At 31.0% G+C, this 24693-nt stretch overlaps 3 protein-coding genes across 3 annotated transcripts; 1 reads left to right on the top strand and 2 right to left on the bottom strand.

The window, feature by feature from the left end:
- The first annotated feature begins 572 nt into the window (after positions 1 to 572).
- On the top strand, positions 573 to 7197 carry Pss (Phosphatidylserine synthase). The gene is made up of 7 exons (XM_026631981.2): positions 573 to 958; positions 1343 to 1601; positions 1789 to 2099; positions 2516 to 2770; positions 3547 to 3769; positions 4993 to 5057; positions 5560 to 7197. The coding sequence occupies exons 1-6, from the start codon at positions 795 to 797 to the stop codon at positions 5035 to 5037; spliced, it is 1257 nt and encodes a 418-aa protein (XP_026487766.1). The 5' UTR covers positions 573 to 794; the 3' UTR covers positions 5038 to 5057; positions 5560 to 7197.
- A 2601-nt stretch (positions 7198 to 9798) lies between these two features.
- Positions 9799 to 13976, bottom strand: LOC113394581 (golgin subfamily A member 2). The gene is made up of 4 exons (XM_064220586.1): positions 13746 to 13976; positions 12699 to 13658; positions 11273 to 11530; positions 9799 to 10633 (listed from the first exon to the last, which is right to left on the bottom strand). The coding sequence occupies exons 1-4, from the start codon at positions 13785 to 13787 to the stop codon at positions 9821 to 9823; spliced, it is 2073 nt and encodes a 690-aa protein (XP_064076656.1). The 5' UTR covers positions 13788 to 13976; the 3' UTR covers positions 9799 to 9820.
- Positions 13977 to 17658: 3682 nt separating this feature from the next.
- LOC113394604 (plasmanylethanolamine desaturase 1) lies at positions 17659 to 22267 on the bottom strand. The gene is made up of 4 exons (XM_026631991.2): positions 21896 to 22267; positions 21480 to 21685; positions 19300 to 19518; positions 17659 to 18425 (listed from the first exon to the last, which is right to left on the bottom strand). The coding sequence occupies exons 1-4, from the start codon at positions 22149 to 22151 to the stop codon at positions 18165 to 18167; spliced, it is 942 nt and encodes a 313-aa protein (XP_026487776.1). The 5' UTR covers positions 22152 to 22267; the 3' UTR covers positions 17659 to 18164.
- Positions 22268 to 24693: the final 2426 nt, after the last annotated feature.

Here is a 24693-nt window from a genome sequence, read left to right on the forward strand (position 1 = left end):
TTTATAGTTTTGAAAACAGGTAAAAAAAAAAATTTTCTTAATTTTTTATTCAGAATACAGTAGAGGCGCTTCAGTAGATGCCTTGTTCGTCACATCATCGAAGCCCAACACTTAAGAAAATTAGTTCCCAGCTTGTGATCTTTTTTCGTACATCTTTCTCAACCTAAAACGTTTCCGTTTCTTTTTTGTATAAGATGCAAAATTATCGTGAAGGCAGTGGTGGTGATAGTTTTCCGGTCGTACGGACTGCGGCCTTTTGTCGATATTCATCAAAACTAACTTGTATCTCGGTCGTGACGAGCTCGCGCCTTGGTGAAAACTATCTAAATATCTACAGATTGAGGCAAATGTCTCGGAAATTTGAGAGGACCATCTTGAGATGCTGCTCTTTCATTCACACTCAAATTCAACGTTAAAGTTATTCACTTTGTAATTCAATGCTGAGATTTGGAAAAAAATAAAATAAAGCAAAGTTATTTTACGTAACAAAACATTTTACACAAAATCGGTGTAATGGCAATGGCCATGATTATGAATAATCATTCGCTATCTACGAATACAATCCAATCTAATATAATCTGTTGTAATAACATCTATGACTTTTATCACATTTTGTTCAAATTTTATTAAAATTCGCTCTTAGTGCAGGAATATCAAAGTGTAATGGATTTGACGTGTTTTAAAAATTAAATTTGGATAATATGTATCAGATTAAGAGATGAGTATTCTTAGGAAGCTTATTTAATAAAAATAAAATATAGTAATTGAAAAAATATTATTTTTTTTTAATTAAAATGGAAATTGGGAGTGCTTCTGTTTCCAATGAATCTAAGGATGCCTTTAGTTATATAAATGAACGTCCAGTAGACGACATATCTTTAGAATTTTTTTATAAACCGCATACCATAACCTTATTAGCAGTGTCAATTGCTGCAGTCATATATACAGCGTTTGTCAGGTAACAACAATATCTATTATTAGTTTTTAGTTATTTACACAGCTCTAGTAGTAAATTAAGTGATCTTACAAAGTCAAATAATTGTCCTAATGTAAAACAAAAATATTAAGTTAAATTAAATATTGAATTTAATATCTTAAATTTCATCATTTCTATTCAACACATTATTTTTATAAGTATGAATTAAATTTATGTATATATACGGTCTATTAAACTTATTATCAAAACATTGGCCTGGGAATTAGTATATAATAATGTAATAATATTATTGTTATTATAAAATATACTCATATGAATATGATGAATGTATGGATTAAAATATATATATAATTTTTTATCTGATTTCCTTTTGTACCAGTCTAATACACTATGAAATGTTTTTAGGGATGAAACAAGGATTCAAGATAACATTTGGTCAGGAATATGTTGTGTGATTTTCTTTTTTTTAATAGTGTCCGTACTTACATTTCCCAATGGACCATTCACTAGACCTCATCCAGCAGTATGGAGAATTGTATTTGGCATGTCAGTACTGTACTTACTTGCCCTGCTGTTTTTATTATTTCAAAGCTATTCTACTGTATATGAAATAATGTATTGGATTGATCCGAACTTACGAAATTTTCATATTGACATGGACAAGGTGAGTGATTTGCTTACATTTAAAACAGTGTTTTAGTGTCTAGTGCCATAAATTATTCAAGATTTCACCAATACTATGTCAATTCCATTTTATTTATCCTCCTTTGGTTGAAATAGACTGTAGTCCATTTTGCTCACCTTTAAATTGAAGTATTAATTTTACAAATAATTTTTCATGGTTGTTTCAGGAATATGCTGTTAACTGCTCTGACTTAACTTTATCCCGTATGTGGTCTCATGTTGATGTATTTGCTTGGGGTCATTTTTTGGGATGGACCTTTAAAGCTATACTTTTTAGACATACGGGATTATTATGGGCTATATCCATTATGTGGGAAATAACAGAAATAGCATTTGCACATCTACTTCCAAATTTCTTAGAATGTTGGTGGGATTCTGTTATACTGGATGTTTTGATTTGTAATGGCTTTGGCATATGGTGTGGTCTAAAAATTTGTAAGGCATTAGAAATGAGAGAATATAAGTGGGTCAGTATAAGGTAAATAAATTCCAGTTACTAGATTTACAAGTAGAAAAATGCATAAGCATTATGAAATACTATTTGTTAAACCTTACAGAAAGATATATTATTGGAACTAAAACAAGCACCACTGAATCTTATTATGGTTTAATTTGTGTTCATAATTAGTTTCAAGAGATGTATCATCTACAACAGGCAAGTTGAAAAGAGCCATCATTCAATTCACACATGCTTAGTAGTGAAGGACGACATTGTGATTAAGCTGTGTGTCAGCATAAGCATGGTGGAATAAACTCTGAAAATCTTGGTAGGAGAGGAGGCCTTAGCCCAGCAATAAATTACCAACCATTATTTACATAATTTACCAGCCATTATAGCAAAGTACTATATTATTATATTGTGTTGAAGATAAAGAACATTTTTTAACTTTCAAGGGATATATCATCTACAACAGGCAAGATAAAAAGAGCCATCCTTCAATTCACACCAGTTTATTGGACTCCTGTAAGATGGTTGGATCCAACATGCACATATATGAGATTCTTTGCACTCAGTCAGCTGGTTGTGTTTTGGCAGATTTCAGAATTAAATACTTTCTTTTTAAAACACATATTTGAAATGCCGCCATCACATCCATTGGTTATAGCAAGACTATGTTTGATTGGAGTAATTGTGGCCCCATCGGTAAGGTTAGTATCGCAAGTACTAGGCTATAAAATATTATTGTGTAATTTTAATGTCAAGCAAAAATTTTTACCATTAGGTATTAACATTAGGCTTAACACTTACACAATTTACTTAGTGCTTGACCAGTTAGAACAGCTTTACTCAACCATGCAGGAACTATCAATATTTTATTTTTTGCGTAACATTTGTTGGTGCTTGGATATTATTCTTCTTTTCTGATTATTCTTCCACCATTTGAATAAACTGGTGAAGTCATAAATCAGGCAAAGAGTATGGAAAGGGTAGTTCAGTGTTTTGAAGTCCTACAAGATATCCATAGCAATGATGAATTCTTTTTTTGCAAAGGAGACCTCGAAATTACTTTCTCCGTTTTATAATAGTCTCATAGAATGTTCGTATATTATCTTTCCATTCCCATAAAAATATAACTATAAACATCACAGTCATTAGTAACACTAATCTTTTTGAGGCCTCTCTTTTGACACTTAACTCATAGTCCAGGTCTCAGTCCCTTACACTTAAAAATTAAATTTAAGCGTTTTCTTGATATAAAAATTGCAAATATTAAGATAAATATTGGTTTGTTACAAAGTATTGGAATAAACTAAGAGTGTACGATAAGATGTGCGTACGGTAAGCTTGACTCGCACGAATAACTGATTAACGAATACATCATATTTGTGTTTATCTCATTGAGTTTACCTTACTTTTTGTCCCATTCGAAGCTAAGACGCATAGGTCGTATATTGTAACGATAATATTCAACTTTTGATTTCAGGCAGTATTATACTTACGTTACGGATCCGAGATGCAAACGAGTTGGAACGCAGTGCTGGGTCTATGGAGCTATAATGGTCACTGAATCGATGTTGTGTATAAAGAATGGCAAGGAACTATTTGGTCAAGCACAAATGTGGAATGTGTTCATATGGCTTATCATACAAATTCTAGTCTCAATTGGTTGCGTATATGGAGTTGTGCTTTATCATCAATATTTTGAGGTAAACACAATATTGTTTAATAATTACACTTTGTTTATTAAAACTATAGTATTATTAAAGACTCGCTGCCGCTGTAGAACCAATGTAATAGCAATAGTAGTACGTAAGTGGTCACAACGACGTTGGCGCTGTAAGAAATATTAACGATTCGCCACATCGCCAACGCGCCACCGACTTAGTAACTGTGATGTTACGTTCCTTGTGCCTGTAGTTACACTGGCTCACTCATCCTAACAACCGGAACACGACTGATTGTATTGCTGTTTGCCGGTAGAATATCTAATGAATGGTTGGTACTTACCCAGACGGGTTTGTACAAAGCCCTTCCACCGATATCGATAATACCATTGATAAGTACCACCTGTAGTCAGAGACCTTTTGTCTTAAACATTCGGTATGTTATAACAATTATGAATAAGGAATCTTATATATTTATTAGTATTTTATTACTAGTATTTTTTTTTAATTTAACATAATTATAAATATAATATTCTGGGCGGCCTTGCTTAAGCTTGCTTAAGCGCACTCCATGGCATGTTGCGAGAGTCACAACTAGAACCGCACAGCCCGCTCTATATATTTTACTACTACTTTTAACGGTATTCTTATACCTTGATACAAATTTACATTTATTCGAGTTGAAAACAAAAGAAAATCCAACAAAGTACACAATTGTAATTAGAAAACATTAGGGCGATGTTCATGGTGCGACCTTCCCGCCTACACGATGCGTGTTAATACAAGTCACGTCTTTGGGTTGTGACGAAAACCTACTCGTGTTAATTTTGCCGAGCTACATCAATAACATACCTATGTGCGGCTCTATCGTATCGTACTGCTAAGATAGGTATATTGCCCTATTGGCCCTGCGGCGGCGAGTCTTTAAGTCAATTTAAGTCTAAAATTATTCGTATATTTTTTCTATTGATTAATATGGCCAATCAAAAAAGTAAGTTTGTTTATTTGTTGATTATCGCTTACCCATCTTAAGTACTCGAGAGATCATCATCAAATTTTGCATGGTGGCAGGCCCGTCTTAACCCAGGGTTCCGGGATTGCAAAAGATCCGGGCCTCGCGTCGATATGGTCAGATCTTGGACGACCGGTGAGGGACCCAGATGGTTTCTTAAAAAGTTTGTGGGGGCAACGGGGGTGTTGTTAGATCGCCAGGACACTGCTTGCTTGTCCTTAAGACTAATAAAAATATTTCTATTTCTTTTCAGCCAAACAGGGAAGCTACGGTGGATAGTCCTAAAAAAGAAGAGTAGAACCTCGACAAGTCATACAGGTAACCCAAACGTTATCTTCAATTTAGATATTATACTTTGGCGCTTTATTACAATTTTAAATAACTTAAATTCCGAAATAGGAAAACGTTTAACGAAATTAAATCTATCTATCTATAAAGAGCATTATTATAGTATAGTTTTAATGTTTATAATTATCTCCTTATATGCCCAGATTAACGCTGAGCAAATATGTAACGACGTATATGAACATTACATATTTATCGAGAAATAATTTTGATGAAATAAAGACTAAGCGGTATCTTACGATATTCAAATTTCTAGCTGTTCAGGGCTATCTTCATCCGGACAAACAGACACGTAACAATAACAATAATACATAAAGTCAAGAGACTTACAAAGAAATTCTAGTTCTGAAATAATAGTCGGACAATTCAATTATATTCGTATAGATTATTATAGGTACAGACCCACTGTGGATGTTAGATTATTAGTTACGTGTCTTATAATTTGAAATGATCAAGATGTTTTTTTTTGTTTCAGATGAACATCTGAAGACAAGCATAATTAGCTCATACAGAATGACATTTTACTAAAGCTATTTATTTTTATTAAATTATTAAGCAACACCAAATACTATTTGATAGCTTGAAACTAGTTACCTCGTGCGTTTTATGTGGACTTTGTAGGTTAAATAAGAAAAAGTGATGTATTGCTCATTCATGCTGTGTTGTACGTTAATATTTGATTATATAGAAACGTAGTTAATTGAATCTTCCACATGATATTAAAATAATTAACGAGTGCTATGTACATATTTTTGTCGGAAGTAGAATATTTTCCCTGGCTTCGGTTGTGTGTGCGAATTGTATTGAAAGTTACTGTTACTATTAAGTAATATAATAAAAAAAGGTTTTCTGTAAAACGTTCAATATTTTAATTTTGATAATATAATTATTAATAACGTATTTATCATATTAAATATATGATTAAAATATATATAGTTCGAAAGCAGAAATGAGAGCTTTGTCTTTTGTGATCTATCCGATGGCGTGGTTCTAAAACATTTTAGTTTCCCTTTATAATCACTTGATCAGCGTCTGACACCTCAGTCGCATTATGCAGCGCTTCTTTCGAATTGTAAATAAAAAGAGCAATAACCACCCAAAAGTAGATGCGATTCAATTATTTTGTTTGTTATTGTACATATATGACCCTTCTGTCATAATAATTTAGGGCGCCTTGTTTTATTATAAAAAATTAAGTCGACGTTATCTTAATTACCTGGCCACATCGACCAGCTCCCTCTAATTTAATCTATTTACATACTACAAGAAGAGGTAAGTAATGAGAGCCAAGATGCCCCAGTAGATCTTAAACAAAGATCGTTCGTACCCGACGAACACAAAAAACATTGTGAAAAACCCAATGAAATATTAATATGGTTTTTACGAGAAGTTTATCAGTGTATTAAAAAGACACTAAAATTTTCATTGAGTTAGACACGTTACTTGGTGGCAACTCGTAGCCGAATAAGTCCCACCCAAACATCATATACTACGGCCAAACATTAAAACTTAGTTTTGTTGCGTTCCGGTTTAAAAGGTCATTTAGTCAGTGTAACTACACGAACAAGGGACATCACATCTTAGTTCCCAAGCTTGCAGGCGCATTTTTGATATGAGGAATGATTAATATTGCTTACAGTACAAATTACTCTCAAAGTTGGTGGGACATATACATATGTCTATGGGCAGTGGCGATCACTTACGATCGGTCCATATTGTCAAGTCCTAACCTATGACATGATATGATATGATGATATGACATAAAAAAGTAGTTACATACATTCCTTGAGTAAGACTGAGTAGACGGAAACTCTTTATTGGAAGTACATTACTATTTTTTATATATTTTTTATGAGAAGGAGAAAACGATTACAATAGAAACTAAACAGTGTATGTATGCCTACTTATTGTACTTAAATTATTATATCATTTGAGTATTGGTTATATTTAAATACTGACAAAAACAAAATTGAGCGTTTGCGTTCTTTGAAAGGGTAAGGTTATAAGGTGTTTTCCACATGAAAGCCGAAAACGACAGGGAAAATTTTAATTTTGTTGTGATTAGAATGTTTGCTATAAATGTATGATTAGACTAGATAAAGTTCTTCAATTATGTTGTCGTTTTATTTAACCTCAAATTTGTATTGTATTGTTTTGATATTTACATACTATGCTCAAGCTTAACCAGTTCTGATAAATTTTAAGGTCTCCGGTCAATGAGTAGTAGGACGACGAACAGAAGCTAAATGCAACCGTCAATGTGTTAAAGGAGTTCGTGGCGGTTGTATATTTACAAGGTTGTTACTTTGTGCCTAAATCTGTGTATGGATTTTTTTTGACAAAACTTATGTGCCAACAGATGTTAATGTAATGACTGGTATAAAATAAATCTGGGGAAACAAGTAAAAGTATTTTCCACTTTATGAATTCATCTTTAATAAAATTTTTCAATTGTAATAACATTGACATAAGCATATATCTACTCCAATTACAAGAAACACTAGGCAGCGCGATTTACAGACAGCAAAATTTTCCACATATATATTTTTTAATTTTAAGTAGGATATATATATTATCGTTTTAATTTTACAGACTTCCTCGTTAGTATAGTGGCCTGACAAGGCCATAGATACCGTTCTGTTAAAATTCCATTTCGGGCCGATAAAAAGTTATTTGGTTTTTCTGTCGAAAACTTTGAAGTTAGATGTGTACTCTCGTGCCTTGGAAACCACGTAAAGCCGACTTGCACCTGAACTCTTTCAGTGTCGTGTCGGGTTTGCCGTCCCATTGGATTATGAGAGTAACGGAATAGAGAGTGCATCTGCGTTTGCGCATACATTTGTGCACTATAATATGTCGTATGTAGTTGGCTGGTCTCCCATGAGATTGGCCGCTTTCACCGACGACATCACTGTTCTAGTCAAAATTTATTTCTGTCAATTCTATGTTATATTGTCGATTTGCCTCTACGCTGAGAACAGATTTTTAATTTCGCAATGTTATGCAATTTTATAAACAATAATAACATTCAATGAGACTTTTTAATTTTATAAATTACTTTATTTAAAATAAATTTGATAAAATATTTTCTTTTTAGTGTGATTGTATCAAGCCGACAGTCGGCTGCACCATTAACGACTTATTTAGACATAAGTCATTAAATACACTTCGCTTTCTAAGATAGTTGAATTCTTATGAATATCTTTGAGTAACATTATTTTGAGCAAGTACAGTCGTCTCATTGTTCAAATAAATAAACAATTAGGTAAATCTAGAAATCTCTTCAGGATGCGTTTGTCGACACAATACGATTTTTTATACGATTATATTAGTCGGGCTTTTTGCAAGGCCGTCTGGGTAGGTACTACCAACTCATCAGATATTCTACCATCAAACAATACTTAGTATTGTTGTGTTTTGGTTGGAAGGGTGGGGGAGCCAGTGTAACTAGCGACATAACATTTTAGTACCCAGGGTTCGTGGTGCATTGGCAATGTCCACGATGTAAGAAATGGTTAACATTCTTTATAGTGCTGATGTTAATAGGCAATCGTAAGCGATTCGTGAGAAAAATAATGTTCAGGCAGGGCTTATTCAGACCGACAGAAATCCCAAAATAACTACCTACTAAGTAACTACTATTGTAACTATACTAATTATTACTACTACTTCTACTACTACTACTACTAGTACTAAATAACTACTATTATTAATTGTAAATATAATATTTTTACAATTAATAATATTATATGATATAGATATAGAATCATTATATGAATCATTAATTATTATAACAACAAATATAATAATAAATATATTATCATAAATAAAATCTCATCAGACTAATAAAAAGACTTAGTAGCCTGATTAAGCAATTATTATTGATATTTACATTATATTTAAAAACAGATAAAAATATTTATAAAAAATAAAACAAAATGCTGTTAGGATAAGACTTCTTGAAACTGCGATATGAGGTAATGATGAATAAAGATTGATAGATAGCTTAGGACAAACAAAAAGATGAAGTCAATAAAAATGTTTTTAGTAAATTTGTCAATTTAAGATTTAAAAAATGTTCATATACAGATAATGCTTACCGTTATCAGAATAAAATACATATAAAAATAACTTTTTTTACTTAAAGGAAAAAAATAACTTGCAGTAAATAGCGAATGGTAAATATATTACGATCAAATTAAGCTAGTCATCTACTATTTCCAGTCTACATATAAAACGCGTTTTAACGTTACACAAGTTTACTTTTATACGAATTTCCCAAGCAAATTGCCATAAATTCATAAAATACTAAAACAAATAATTTCGATACCGTTTGCTAATGTTACTGACAGTCGTTAGTTGACGTCAGTATTCCATTCCAAAAGGTCTCATCCTAATAGCAACGGAATGGATAAATAGAAGGATTAAGATAAAATTACACTAAAATCTATTTCTGCATGTTATTTGCATTTAAAATTCATCTTCTTCGACGACCTACTAGAAATCGAGGATACTATTTTAAAAATGACTTGAACTTTAGTACAATACAATAAGAAATTAAACGTACTCACATATATTAAAAGATGATCATTGTATATACTTAATTAAAAAACTTTATTTTTGAGACTTTGAAAATATAGACTTGTTCATTAATAAATTGTTTATCTAATTGTTTAATCAGGAATATAAAACTACTTCATTTAGAAGAAATAACTGCTGTTTATTAACTGATTACTTTAAATATCGATGAGTTGGCCAGAGCAACAATGACAGGGATAAAATACGTTTAAGTCTAAGTTTTTAAATTTGGGATTGATTAATGAACAATTTTGCAGCTTTTCGAGCAATTCTTTCACTCTAGCCAAATCAGTATGTCTAGTTTCTTCTTTTAAAAATGAGGCTAGCTCCTCGTCAGCTGCGAATCTTAAGAGAAGATCACTTAATTCTTCTAAATGACGTTTTAATTTGTCACATTCAGCTTGGAATATTTTTAATTGATTACTTCTTTCTTCTTCTCTTTTCTTCAATAAACTTCGTTGTTGTTGGTAAAGCGCGACATATTCGCAAATAGTATCCGTTTCGTTTTGTAGCTGGAGAATAATATGTTCCAATCTATGTTTTTCATCAGATAAGTTGGCAACTTCGTCCATGATATTTAAAAAGCGTTCTTGAAGTTTGATCATCGCATCCTCTTTGGGTATACATAAATTGTCTAGTTTAACTTTTGTGTTTGATTGTGGTATTGGTGTTAGAGGTGACGTCTTCTCTTTATCTAAATCAGTTTTGTTTTGTGTTTCATGTGAACATTCCTGAATATTATCTGAATCTAAATTTTGCTTCATTTCACTGACATCTTTCAATGTATTTTCATGTTTTCTCTCCATTTCCCTATATTCGTTTAGCAATCTTATCATTTCATCATCTTTAGCTTTTAGTTGATTCTGCAAATTTTTAACACACTCTTCTACTTCTGCTAATTTCAGGGCTAATCCTTTATTTAATTGTTTTTCATGTGTCCATTTCTCAGTCAACTCTAACTTATCTTTACCCTGAAACAGAATGATATATTAGCACCTAATCATTAATTATGAGTCTAAATAAGAATGGTGACACATCTATATGGTTAAATTCACATATAATTATTTTTTTCGAACAATGTAGTCTGTAAGTACTTTGATATTTTGGATTTATTAACATATATTTTTATTTATAACATTTTGTTATAATTTATATTAAAGATATTTGCCCACTATACCATCTTATAGCACAGCTTTGCTAAGGAATGTGTCTGCCAAAAAATATTGATGTATTTAATTTAATGAAACTAAAACCATTATTCATGGGTGTGATAACCACACAAAATGGTACTGGACTATAATAAAGTTACATGTGGCAAATCAAAGCACCATAACATTCTATACATTAAACTCAGAACATTGGTGGATATCAGTAGGATATTTATATTAATTTCCTTAATTTTCTAATACTTCTACTAATCTATAATTGGGTGCAATAATGTATATATATAAATTTATATAAAAATGAGCATTCTAAATTAAAGTATACTCTGTATACTAAGTAATCTACATTCCCAACTTGGTAGTTAATAATTAGTATGATTATTGCTTGTAAGACAAACTTATATTAAATAACTCCTTATTTAGATATACTTATCAATGTGTAGATACCATTTTAACTATAATTTGTTCCAAGTCTTCAATGTCCACTTTCAACTTTTCATTTTGTTCTGTTGCTCTTTGTGCAGCCAATTTGTCACTCACTATGTCTGCATTTAGTTTAGAAATATTAACATTTTCTTGCTTATATATGCTATTTTCATAATTTTCAATTTCTTTAGCTTGAGTTAGTGCTTGAATTTTTTCTTGGCAGTACATGTGTTGCTTTTGAAGTTCTTTATATTTAAAATTAATTTCCTCAAGTTCTTGCTAAAATTCAAATATGTAACATGATATCAAATAATATTAACTTTCAGATAGCGCAGTTCAGGGAATAATCGTTTTTAAGCCTAAGAATTGTTTTTTTTTTAATTTATGGGTTTTTATGGGGTTCAAAGTAGGGATATTAGGGAGCTCCGTAACCGTAACCGAAACTATCGGATATCCGATATAAAAAAATATCCATAACCGTAACCGAATCCGAAATTAAAGTTTCGGATAAAATCGGATAGGGGCGGAGCCTAATTGAGACACATTATGACAAGTTGTTTTGAACGGTCGGGCGCATCCAACACACAAACCGCGCGCATTGATTGTTTTCTTCTGTTGTCGCCTTATCATACTTGTAACTAACTTAGCAATTTTACATTGACAAATAGTTCGACAAATTGAAACAAATGTGTTAATTAAACAAAGGTGTTACGTAATTGAAATTGAATTGGTACAAAATGCGTCCTAGCTGAAATATTAAGCGCAAGTGACGAGAAGAGCAAAATATAGGTGGTGATGATGATGATGATGATGATACAGTCCACAATAAATTAATTGTTAAAAAATGATTATTAAATGAATACAATAGAGAGAAAAGGTTGACACTCAGTGAAAATTTACTTTTATAGTGGAAAATGCACACCAAGTAGAACAGTTTAAGTACTTTAGTAAGACAGTACCTCGGTAGGATACACCGTTTAGGGTGTACCGGTGACACCACTTCCTACCAAATGGTGAAATAAAAATAAAACCATTTTATTACCTATTTGTATTTTACTTTTATAATTCCTTAAAAATTTAATATCCGTAACCGAAATTATCCGAAACTAACGGATAATCCGAAATAATTTCATATCCATATCCATATCTGGTATAATAATTATTCCTATATCCGTAACCAATCCGTATCCAAAATTTCATATTCATAACATCCCTAGTTCAAAGTATAATCTGTTTTATAAAAGTAGTCTTATAACACTTATTACTTACCATACTTTTTATACTTAAGAGATAGATTTTTAAAATTTAAAATGGGTAATCAAAATTAGTTGAAAATTCAGTTTTGGTTTTCCTTTTTTATAGTACAATTTTGCATAAAAATAAACTTCTACTCAATTTGCAAATTATTTGTTTAAGTAAAATGTAAAATTTGTTGTAGTGTACTTACTTTAGTTGCAATTAATTGTTTTTTGACTTCTCGGTTGTGTTTTTCGTTTTGACACAGTTCATCATTCCTAATATTATTTTTTTGTAGGCGTATTTCCAATTCACTTATTTGTTCAACAAGACTTTGCTCCCTATCATAAAGTCTACGTAAATCCCTTGATATCTTTTCATTTTTACGCTCTTCTAACTGTAGTTGCTCATTTCTATCTTGCGCAAAATGGTCATAATGTTCAATTAGTTCATCTTTTTCTCTTCGCACCATCTCTATGCCACGTTCTAACTCATAAATTTTGTCTAACAGTGTCTCAGTATCTTGATTTTTTTTATAGCCTTGATCATAAGTACCAAAAGAATCATTTGATAATTGTTGCAATTGAATTTGCAACATATCAATTTGACTCTGATATGAAGATATTTGATGGAACATTTGTGCATTTTCTAATTCTTTACTATTCAAAATTGATTTTGTTAATTCAACTTGTTCAAATAAATTCTTTTTTTCCTCATGTAGATAATCAAGTGTCTCCTTTAATCGTGCCATGTCTTCATCTTTTGTCGAAACTTCTTTGACAGCAATTTTATACTTTGTTTTTAAATCGCTTATTTCATTTTGTAGGGCAATATTTTGTTGTTTGCAAACATTATGATTACTTATTTCTAATTCATATAGAGATTCTAAATTTGCTAGTTTAGTACTCATTTCATTCATGTGTAATTCGAGGTTTGCTTTATTTGATATAAGCATTTCAGTAATAGTGTCTGATTTGCTTTCTGGACCATTCTTGTCTGTGTCCATGTCAACAACAGATTCTTTTTGTTTTCCATTTATTCCATGATTACGATCAAGAACAGTTTTGTTAACAGTCATCAAATTGTCATTTAAACTACCTTTAGGCTTCTGTTCGTCCAATATTTCTTCTCTTTGACCAGTTACAACTTTCTTTTCTTGATGGTCTCTTAACTAAAATATATGAAGTAAAATGTAATATTTAATAAGTAATACGTAAATATCGTAAAAAGATAACTTAAATAAATGACATTTTGGTACCTTTTTTCTTGCCTTAGCTAACTTTTCGGCTCTTATATCCATGTTTTAACAAGGAGAAGAGAAGAACAAACTGAAATTGAATTCTAGTTAAATTATATTATGAATTTTAGTTTTCACTCTGACTTTGAATAGTAATATAATCAGAATTATTTCAATTATCTTTATTTATGACTTTAATCCGACTAATCACATAAAAATCGATTATGTTGACTTATGAATTGTCAATAAATAATGTTATGCTGGCAATCTAATGACATTTTCACTGACAATATTGTTAAAATGCGTTCGTAAAAATTCGTTTCAAGTTTATTATTTTATTATTATTTTACTGTTCTGACCCTTTTTAGTAAACTGTATACATAAACTTCGAAAACACTAATACTGAGGATTATTAAACAACAATATTTAAATTATTACCAAAAATATTACAATAACAATTTTATGAAAAACTGTAATATGAATATTATATGCCTACATATATAAATTTATACATATAATATTATATGTCGTTTAATTTTGCTTAGAGTATTTTGTTCTCATTAATAATAGTAATTCACTTACAAGATCAAACGATAAATATATCCTTCGTTAAATGCGATTTCGTGTAAATTTAATGCATTACACATAGATCATCTTTGAAAAATAATTAAAAACGACAAACAAGTTAATGCAACAACACATTTTTTTAAAATTATTTTTAGTTCGGTTTTAGTTTAATATAATTATGCTCCTTCTTTTAGTAGATTATTTTCATTACAGTAATTAGTATACGGAGTGTATAAGACTAAATTGTAGGTATTTCTTAAGAACTGTTTTTGAAGTTGTAGGTTTTTAGTAAAATTTATGTTATAATGTATATCTCCGTTCAGCACTTTCCTTAATAGAATATAATAGAATGTATTGTAATTATATGTTTGCTTTACCCTCATTGCTTTCGTTTTATTATTGATTTTCGCCGATAACTGAAATTGGTTTTATAAGAGCCGAGTTGGCCCAGTGGTTAGAACGCGTGCAGCTTAACCGATGATATCGGGTTCAAACCCAGGCAGGCACTACTGAATTTTCATGTGCTTAATTTGTGTTTATAATTCATCTCGTGCTCGGCGGTGAAGGAAAACATCGTGAGGAAATCTGCATGTGTCTAATTTCAACGAAATTCTGCCACATGTGTATTCCACCAACCCGCATTGGAGCAGCGTGGTGAAATTGCTCCAAACCTTCTCCTCAAAAGGGAGAGGAGGCTTTAGCCCAGCAGTGGGAAATTAAAGGCTGCTAATGTAAAAAATGTAATGATCTAGCTGAGGGTACAATTCTGATACCAAATATACTACAGAATATACAACATTTACAGCTTTTTCAGTACGTTCAGAGCCATATTGATCTATATTAAATGCACAATGTATTTAAGGTACTAAATTGGACAAGGATTTGTGCTGTATTGCTTAAAATAGCTGTAAATAAGCTAGTCTCGTAAAAAATAAGAATAGAAAATGGTTATTGTAATTTATCCCAAAGAGATAGACATTTATACCATTCCGGACTTTTTTGTAGACCTTTTTAAAGTGAACAATACATTATTTTCATCTTTCTCGTAGAATTCAGCCAAAGTTGGCAATGTAAGCCCAAAAAAAGTGTTTATATACGGCATCACATTTGAAACCTATATAATTATCAGTTTCTTTACTATGTTATGCGTGTATTATACATATAAACCTTCATCTTAAATCATTCTATCTATTAAAAAACCCATCAAAATCCGTTGCGTAGTTTTAAAGATCTAAGCATACATAGGGACAAACAGAATGCGGCAAGCGACTTTGTTTTATACTATGTAGTGATTAAGTACAGTCTAATAATTATTTATTGCTAAATTGTATTTTAATCATTCGTTAATTATTTCACTCATTTGTGTGTTTTGTAAATGGTACAGAGGATAATATCTCAAATTAAGCCGATTTCCCATATATTCCTAACAGAATAAACTTTTACCGTACTTTTGCAATTAGTTATTACCGGGTCAATTAAGGCACTGATTTAAAGCGACAGTTAAAGTTGAGTATCGTATGCATATTTATAAACTAGCTGTGCCCGCGACTTCGTGCACGTTTGAATTTAACAAAAATGTTATTGTTGTAGCTTAAGTTACTCCTTATTACATCAGCTATCTACCAATGAAAGTCCCGTTAAAATCGGTCCAGCCGTTCCAGGGATTAGCCGGAACAAACAGATAGACAGACAGACTGACAAAAATTGTAAAAATGATATTTTGGTATATGTGCCGTGTATATATACATATGCATTTAGTAAAAAGCGATTATTTAAATATTAGAAACAGACACTCCAAATTTATTATATGTGTAGATAAGTTCTGCAATTAAAACTCAGCAGCAAGTGTCACAAAAAACAATGAACTGGTTATAAAATGAAATTGGTAAAAACTAGAGATGAAACGGATATCCAGTAACTATCCGGTATCCGGCCTATCCGGCCGCCCTAATACTATCCGACCGAATACCTACTATTCGAATACCGGATAGCTACTATTCAAATACCGGATAGCTACTATTCGAATACCGGATAGCTACTATTCAAATACCGGATAGCTACTATTCGAATACCGAATAGACATCCGGCTGAATAAAAAAGACTGGATAAAAGAAACATATTTTTGAGTGATTCTTTAGTTAGTCTTTCTAATCACACAATAGTAAATTAATGTAATACAAACAAAATGAATGAATTAGTACTAATATTAATTTCTCTGCATTGTGAGGTAGCAGGCGGTTGCGTTTCTCTTCATAAATTAGGCCAGCTTCAGAAAAAAGTCTTTCACTATACATCCTGTTGCAAGGTGCAGAAAGGTAGATTTTGGCAAACATTGTTAAATTTGGGTATTGTTTGGCATTAACTGCCCACAAAGAATAAGGGTCGCAATTGCGATCGACTAAATTTCACCGGATATCCGGCGGCCGGATACCCGGCTATCCGGCCACATGGTCGGCCGAATATCCGGTATCCGGTATACGGCCAAACTGCTATTCGTTTCATCTCTAGTAAAAACCCACCACAGAATACGAGCTGTCGCACGAGCGACATCGCTACAAGCAACATACAAATTGCTCTGCAGTTCTAAACACAAAGAGGGTGGAAAATATATACCATTCATAATAAAATACTTAAAACATTAACCTAATCAAAAGATAACAAATGAGATTATACGTTTTATTTTTGTGACGTAAATAATAAACAGTGGCGGGTCAAGACCAAAATGTATCATGGACAGGGCCGTCTTGATAAATGTTATTTATAACAATTGCAAATATACATTTTAGGTAACAAAATACGAAAGTCAAAAGGTTAACGTAACTAAAATATTTTGTAAAATTAACTTGTACCTTTGTATTTGCTAATTTGGCATGTTACCCTTTCGCACTAATTTCATTATCAAATGCATTTTCATATATACCTATATTATGTGGAAAAAATAAATAAAAGATCATATAATGAAAATAGTTAATTTAAAGCAATGATAATTTATTTTTATAAATAATTCTTCAAAACTTACAACTAAGTTAAACCATATGATTTATTAATTTAATTATAATAAAATATATTATTAAATTTTGTGTATGTGCTGTACTCTTAATGATAATATATAAATGTAAAAAATGCAAGTAGGTAATTCGTATGTGGGTAGGTAAATACAACATGATTTAACGCAAACTTTAAAGGTTATATAAAAAAATGGTTTTACAAAACTTTGGTATAGCAAACAATACAATCATTAATTGCATCCTATTAATATTATTATTTGAATAGATATTTAAATTATTACATTTAATATTTTTATAGTTACGTCACATCTGCTTCTACGTCATCACGACGTCATATCACAGTTTTTTAATAATTAATAATATTTTATAGGTTATCGTATTTGCATTTAACCAGTCTTCTTCACTTTTAATCTCAAAGAGAAGCAAGGCCACAACAACTTAGTTAATATTTGGACAATCTTAACACATTTATGACGTTTCCCATGAAAATTATATCAATTATACTTATTTTTATGTGTTTTCAGTAGCCTTATATGTACAATGCTAAGGTAAAGGAAACCCCAGGCGGAATATAATATTCACTCGTTTGTTAAATTGATAGTTTTTAATTAGATAAAATTATTTATTTAATCGATCAAAACCTAACCAAAGTTATTATAAAAATGCAAAAAATATCAAAACGATTTCTTGCCGACCCATTAGTAAATATATGTATAGTTTTTTTATAACAATAATTATCCTTAAGCAATATAACTTATAACAGCGAGAAAATCTTCGTAGCAAATTATTGTTATTATTAATATATCAACAGTTATTTAAGTCTAGCTGTAGCGGTATAAAATTGTTACAATGGACAGAATCAATTCTAGGAACGTTTCTGGGCCCATTTCATATCATCGGCGCGAGGCTTGCAGCCTGTTAAAGCTTCTATAATAATTTCAAGCGTCGACCAAAAGTGCAGTTTTTCTAAAGGCCAGTTTAGCCAGCCAGTAGTTATACAAAAGTAAGTCTCGTGCGGCGCCACATGATGTATGCGGTGGTGTCGACGCGGCAATATTATGTGCCACTCTTGCAATAACACCACCCACGCGGGCAGGCCGAAGTATGTGTGTGACCATTTATGAATCTGCAACAATATTCAAATTTTCATTAAGTATAAATAGATATATTCATACGAGTGACTTTTATATATTTACTATATTTGTATATTTTTCTGTATATACAAATAGTGGCAGTCCCAAAAAGTGAACTTTCAATTTTATGGCTTTATATTTAATCTTAAAAGTTCAACAATTTGGATCTCTAATAAGAATAGGTGTTCCTTGAAGATTAATTTAAGACTTTTTTATTTTTGATAAGTAAAAATATGGTTATTATTCACATAAAATAAAATAAACTTAATATGATGAATAAACATTGATGTAAAACTTTGTTTAAATTCCAGTCAGAGCGAAATTTTAATATAGAACAATAAATTTAAGGCAACGATAAAATAATAGTTATCTTATTAAAAAGAAAACTAGTATTGTAACAAAATTTACAGTATATAATATGTGGGACTGATAAAGGCTTTCGAATTATATTAATTTTTCAAGTATTATATTAATAAGATTAGCTTATGTTTTTGTCAAAGAATGTTTAATCCTTTAAACTATAATGCATATAAATACTTTTGCAATAATATTGTTTGTTAAGTGATTAATTGATATAACGAATGAAAATATAATATGTACTTTATCAAATTCTGATAAGAAAATTTAACAAAATTTCTTTACACCTTGAAAACACAATCAATATGGTATTACGTCATAGTATTTCATAAACGTTTATGCCAGTCCTCCAATACTTACCTACAAATTAATACATTACAAGAGGAAAGGTAACTATGGCAAAGACAGGATTATTATCTAGGAAATAGTTGGAAGAGTGTTTAAAAATAATTAATCACAGTAAACTTAATGGTCCGGCGGCATTGTACGAAATTAATAAAAATTACCAACCTGATTAGTCATGGCCACAAAAATGCAGCACAAATACCAATACGCAATCCAATGAAATTGATCATCAATCTGCGAGGTATCATAACTAAGCAACTGCCAAACGATTCTCGCCAACACCGGTATGGTGATAGCAAAATTATCACCGTTCGTTTCTACAAAATCATGACGTGTTATTGATGTTGGATCGATGTGATGTTCACGAAATGGCCGCAAAAAATTCTGTCGAAGAGAAAATACGTTACTATATTATATATCATACGCATATAATATGTATTCATCATTCGCTTGCCCTTATTCCATTTATGAGAAATCGAAACAGTGCGATTTTGCTTTCATCCATCTCTCACTCTCTCCTCTCATTATTGCTGATTAATATATCGTAATTTATAATATAACACCATTCTACTTAACTACTTATATCCACTTTCATTTTACTTCAAAAGTCACGATAGCAACTTCAACGATATTCAAATTGCAATTTTTCGAGAATCCATAATGTATACACCATAGATTATTATTCAAGATCTCTGTCAATAATATCACGAAAATTTCAAAGTTGATTTTACTACTGCGGTTGGAATAGACTATAATCATATCCACATTTACTCTCTTCTTGCACAAATCATTCTTTATATTGGCGATATAAGTGGTTAAAATTACTAATGGCGCCAATTTTTAGGGTCACTACTTGCCTTTAGGTGACCCATTTGCAAAATCCACCTAGGTAGGTTACAAAAAAAAAAAAAACGAAGTAATAAAGATGGTTCACTTCGTACTACCGGTAATTTGTGAATTTAATAGTGCTGTAACTGTACTTATCCGCCATAGCAGACATAAGGCATATGCGCGCGTAAAATAATATTACTTTAATATACATACATAATATTGGTAAATATAACAGCATATAAATTGTTACTATTAAGCAAATTTACTTTTCCTAAAGAGGTTTGGGACTCATACCACAACGTAGTACGGTAATACCACACGTAGTCTGGTTTGGGTGATGACGTGAGGCAGACTTTCATCCTGCACATGCAGATTTCCTCATCATGTTTTTCTTTATTACCGAGCATGAGAATAAATTTATAAACACAACTTAAACTCATATAAACTAAACAGTGCCTTGAAATCTTCTATTATGATCTTTAATTCAAATTTTTTTGCATAAATTTTAATTGAAATATAAATAAATCAATACTATTTGAATAATTTCTTTAATCTTCATTGAAGCTATTTTACATTAATGTGCCATCTGAAAACAGCAGTTTTTTGCTGACCTTTTAAGATCGTCCTTTTGGTCATGTTGTCTTGTTTGTAATTTGGATAACAGATGTTTTGTATACAAACAGAGATTTTTTTTGTTTGTGGTAAGTGGTCACCCCTGCCCATAGACAATAGCACTATAAGTATTAACAATCCCTTACATCACCACTGTGCCACCAACCTTGGGACCTAAGCTGTTATGTCCCTTGGGCCTGTAGTTACAATGTAGTTACAATACTGAGTACTGCTGTTTGGTGGTAGAATATCTGATAAATGGGTGGTACCTACCCAGATAGACAACAAACCACAAAGCCCTACCAAGAAGTAAATTGTATAAAACAAAATAATTATACACCGATTGATCAATTGCTACACCCAAAAATAAATAGTGAAAGAAGTAGTATTATACATTTGGTGGTGAATTTGTATGGTGAGAATTCAGAACAATCTGATTCAACTTTGAGTATAGTTAGTTTGGATAATCAGATTGAACTAGCAAACACAAGTTACATTACTTGTGTCATGTTTAGTGTGGATTGGTTTATTTCCTGTAATCTCATCTAGACTGCAGGAAATATTTATTGTGTGAAACATCTTTCTTCCTTTAAGAGTTCAGGTTATTTTTTTATGTAAAATTATGATGAAAATTCTTATATATTAATATACTTAAAATTGTTCCTTTTTTTTAAATTAAGTAATTTAGTATGTCATGCATAACATTAAACTAAGCTTTGCATACAGGTTTTAAAGGTTCTATTCAATTTCTCTCAAGACATAGCAAAAGAATTCAGTCATATAGTACATTAAACATTGCATTATACTACAGCTGCAAAAGCTTGAATTGCATGGTCCAAACTATATAAAATTTTGCAACTACACTACAGTCTTTGCCATTATTTTTATTTATTTGACTATACCTTGCCTATTATTGGTAAATCTACTGCTCCCCAGGTGTCAGCTGCCCAATGAACTAGGCCCGAGGCAAAGTCTGCTGTGAGAACACCAGCTATAGCTGCCAGTAACAATGAAGCATCAGCACGTAGATATTTAGCCATTAGAAGGCCTGCACATATGCACAGTGTACAGCAGACTACAACACATACCCATTCTTGCAACCGTTTTCCTATAAATATTAGAATATTGAAGCAATTGTTATTTTAAAATAAATTCGAAAATAATGGTACAGAATAATAAATGTAAAATTTTCTTGATGTTAAATTCCTTAATAAGTAAGGTATCAAGGTTAAACTGAAATACTGTCTCGTTCCAACTAACGTAATTAATAATTCAAAACTTCAATTGACGGTACAAAACAGTATGAGAAAATATTCACCTGGACTATATAATTCCGCAAGTTCTTGTGCACCTCGGTGACGAGGACCCCACCGGGGCCTGCCTGCTTCACTTCTTGGTTGAACATTGGCATTTGGATCATCTTCAGACATAGAGTGTTCAAGAATTTCACGCTCCGTTTTTACTGGAGCTAATAATGTTGTGGCCATAGTACTTGCGTACTCAAAGCGTTCACAGCTAAGACCACTTAAGCCATCTCTTTTTGCACAAGGTGGTATAGGTAATGGTAAAGTCATGTTTACGATTCTAAAACTTTATAAAAAAAAAATATGATCTTTAAAGCTAGATAATTGTATTGCTTATCATTAATGTACATGAACATCGTACGTGATTGATAACCACGAGTTTGACAAATTCACTGTCACTTTGCCTTTGACATATCACTTGGCAAATATGACAACTAACAATCTGAGACATAAGAAAAACATCAATTTTATTCATGTCAATATTGTCAGTAGCGACAAAAAAGTTTACGGGTGATACCATCAAATAGAAAACGTCTTATAAAACGGGGAATACGTGATATTTAGTGTAAAATATAGGTATGTAACGAAAAAAGGCATTGAATCAAGCATAAAAAGAGCAAGCATTTTTGAACCCATTATTTGAATCTATGAAAATTATATTGTTATCCAATGAAAATGCAAACTCAGAGCTTGCTTACAATTCACTTTTGTAGGTTTAATAATATAAACAAAATTGACAGTATACACTAGACATTACATCTTAAATATGCTCATTTAAATCCTGTTTTTATTTGAACATAATATTATGATACAATTTTTTGGTAAATATTTAACAATGCTTAAGACTCTGTCCTAGTATTCGACATAATTTTTACTATCTAAAAAAAAATCTGTGTGACATTTTGCGTTTAAAAAACTTTGTAGATATGCGATAAAATTGATTTTATATAATTTTGCAAAATTATTCTTTAAAAAAAAAAACAAGCGAGCCTTATTAATTAGTCGCATATGATGTGTAATATCTAACATCACAAATCAGATATAACGAAAAAAGCAACATTAAAATTATCCTTTAGGAAATGGGTTGGTCCCATCTGACGGATAAAATTATCAATGTGCATGGTCTCACTGGTTAAATCAAATAGCACGCGATGCCTTAGCTTCCTTTAACACACTTTTATCCTTTTTCATGAAATCACTCTCAAAGATTGCAGGAAAGCTAGAGGATAGTTGTTTATATGTCAATTATTAATGAAGTTTAAGTGCTTTATTACTAAAAAAGTACATTTTAGTGTTGTTTGACTATTCTTTACCTTAGATATTTCATCATATAAGTTGTTACCTTTTTTCTGTGGGTATGGATTTGAAGAAAACAGTTTTGTTATATAACTATTTAATTGGAGAAATCAAAATTTATAAATCTTACAATAAGTTTAGTTACAGCTTTTGTTACTTAATTTAGTTACAGCTTTTGTAATATGGATAATTAAAAAATATGCCAGCTAGACTCAGCGTGGGTCACTTGGGATAAAAGGAATGTTTGAAAATACAATGCATTATAATTTATCTTATTAAATATTAAAATTTAGGTGCCACTGACATTCAAAGAATGTATATTTGATTATTTAATACACCGTTCGCCAGGCCGGTGTAACTAAGTTTGTATAAAAAATTAAAGTTGGTACATCATCAAATTACCAGCTACATGTGGATTTTGTTTATATCTAAGGGAACATCCTTGGAGTTGCACCAGCAGCTATCTGGACACACTCAACCAGGAAACTGCAGCCGTCCACACTTAATATTTCAAATCCATGTGGTGGGTAAAAAAAAAACCTCCTGCAATACGAAATATATAGGTTCAATAATCAAGTAAATAACCAAGAGATAAATACCTTTAACGAGGGATGTAAGCAGTAATTTACCTTTTGGAGGTTCAAAGTCCTGCTTACTTTAAATGACGATTTCAACTCCGGAGAAACATTCCAATGGGTCAAAAATCACTGTAAATCTCAAATTAAATATGACTACGACTTTCTGAATTGCAAACCAACGCATTTAAGCAAAAACAAGAATTAAAGACAATTTTTTAAAGTCGGTAGAAATACGTTGTATAAAGTATTATCAAACTTCAAAACTCCATTATAAATATATTCTGAAAAGATATATGCCGTTAAAGCACTGAAGTAATAATCAATCACAAATTAAGAAACTCAACTATTAAGGTAACTTACCGATATATTCAGTATATCGAATTTGAAGTTTGAATTCGGTGGTTAACCGAAGATGTAAAAATGCAAAAAGAACGAAATCGAAACTTCTTGAAACTTTGAAAGATTGCGGGAGTGTGGCCAGTATAACCACATAAATTAAATGGGAATTATATCCATATTTACATCAAAGAAAAAATTATGGAATAATTATTTTATTTAATAAAAGCCAATTATAGGCAAAATAAATCTGTCATATTAAATTTTCGACATTTTCAAACAAATACTAACCCTTAAATTGGATGACAGCTAATAAATTGATCTGAAACGATGCAAAATAACTTCCAACCAATACAACAAACGAATTAGATAATAAAATCTAATTTTATTATTTAAATTATTTCACTGCACTGATAAAATAAATGTATTTTTTTTTATTATTTAAATTCAAAGAAAATGCCAAAATTATGTATCATGCCAGCAATACCGATATATGGGAAGTGGGAAATGGGTTAACGGCACGGATTTTAGCGAATTGCCACATTTGTGACGTTTTATATAATTTAAAAAAAAAAGTTAAAATTATAAAATATTTTTTAATG

This window comes from Vanessa tameamea, chromosome 4 (genome assembly GCF_037043105.1).
Source record: "Vanessa tameamea isolate UH-Manoa-2023 chromosome 4, ilVanTame1 primary haplotype, whole genome shotgun sequence".
Classification (NCBI taxonomy): Eukaryota; Metazoa; Arthropoda; class Insecta; order Lepidoptera; family Nymphalidae; genus Vanessa; species Vanessa tameamea.

Excerpts from the sequence above, each read along its gene's own strand:
- Pss (XM_026631981.2), top strand. The coding sequence starts at position 795 with ATGGAAATTGGGAGTGCTTCTGTTTCCAATGAATCTAAGGATGCCTTT. Across the intron at positions 2,100-2,515 it reads TATAAGTGGGTCAGTATAAG|GGATATATCATCTACAACAG; the intron begins GTAAATAAATTC and ends TTAACTTTCAAG. Across the intron at positions 2,771-3,546 it reads ATTGTGGCCCCATCGGTAAG|GCAGTATTATACTTACGTTA; the intron begins GTTAGTATCGCA and ends TTTTGATTTCAG.
- LOC113394581 (XM_064220586.1), bottom strand. The coding sequence starts at position 13,787 with ATGGATATAAGAGCCGAAAAGTTAGCTAAGGCAAGAAAAAAG. Across the intron at positions 11,531-12,698 it reads AACAATTAATTGCAACTAAA|CAAGAACTTGAGGAAATTAA; the intron begins GTAAGTACACTA and ends TTTGAATTTTAG. Across the intron at positions 10,634-11,272 it reads AACAAATTATAGTTAAAATG|GGTAAAGATAAGTTAGAGTT; the intron begins GTATCTACACAT and ends ATTCTGTTTCAG.
- LOC113394604 (XM_026631991.2), bottom strand. The coding sequence starts at position 22,151 with ATGACTTTACCATTACCTATACCACCTTGTGCAAAAAGAGATGGCTTA. Across the intron at positions 19,519-21,479 it reads ATTTACCAATAATAGGCAAG|AATTTTTTGCGGCCATTTCG; the intron begins GTATAGTCAAAT and ends TCTCTTCGACAG. Across the intron at positions 18,426-19,299 it reads TTGTGGCCATGACTAATCAG|ATTCATAAATGGTCACACAC; the intron begins GTTGGTAATTTT and ends ATATTGTTGCAG.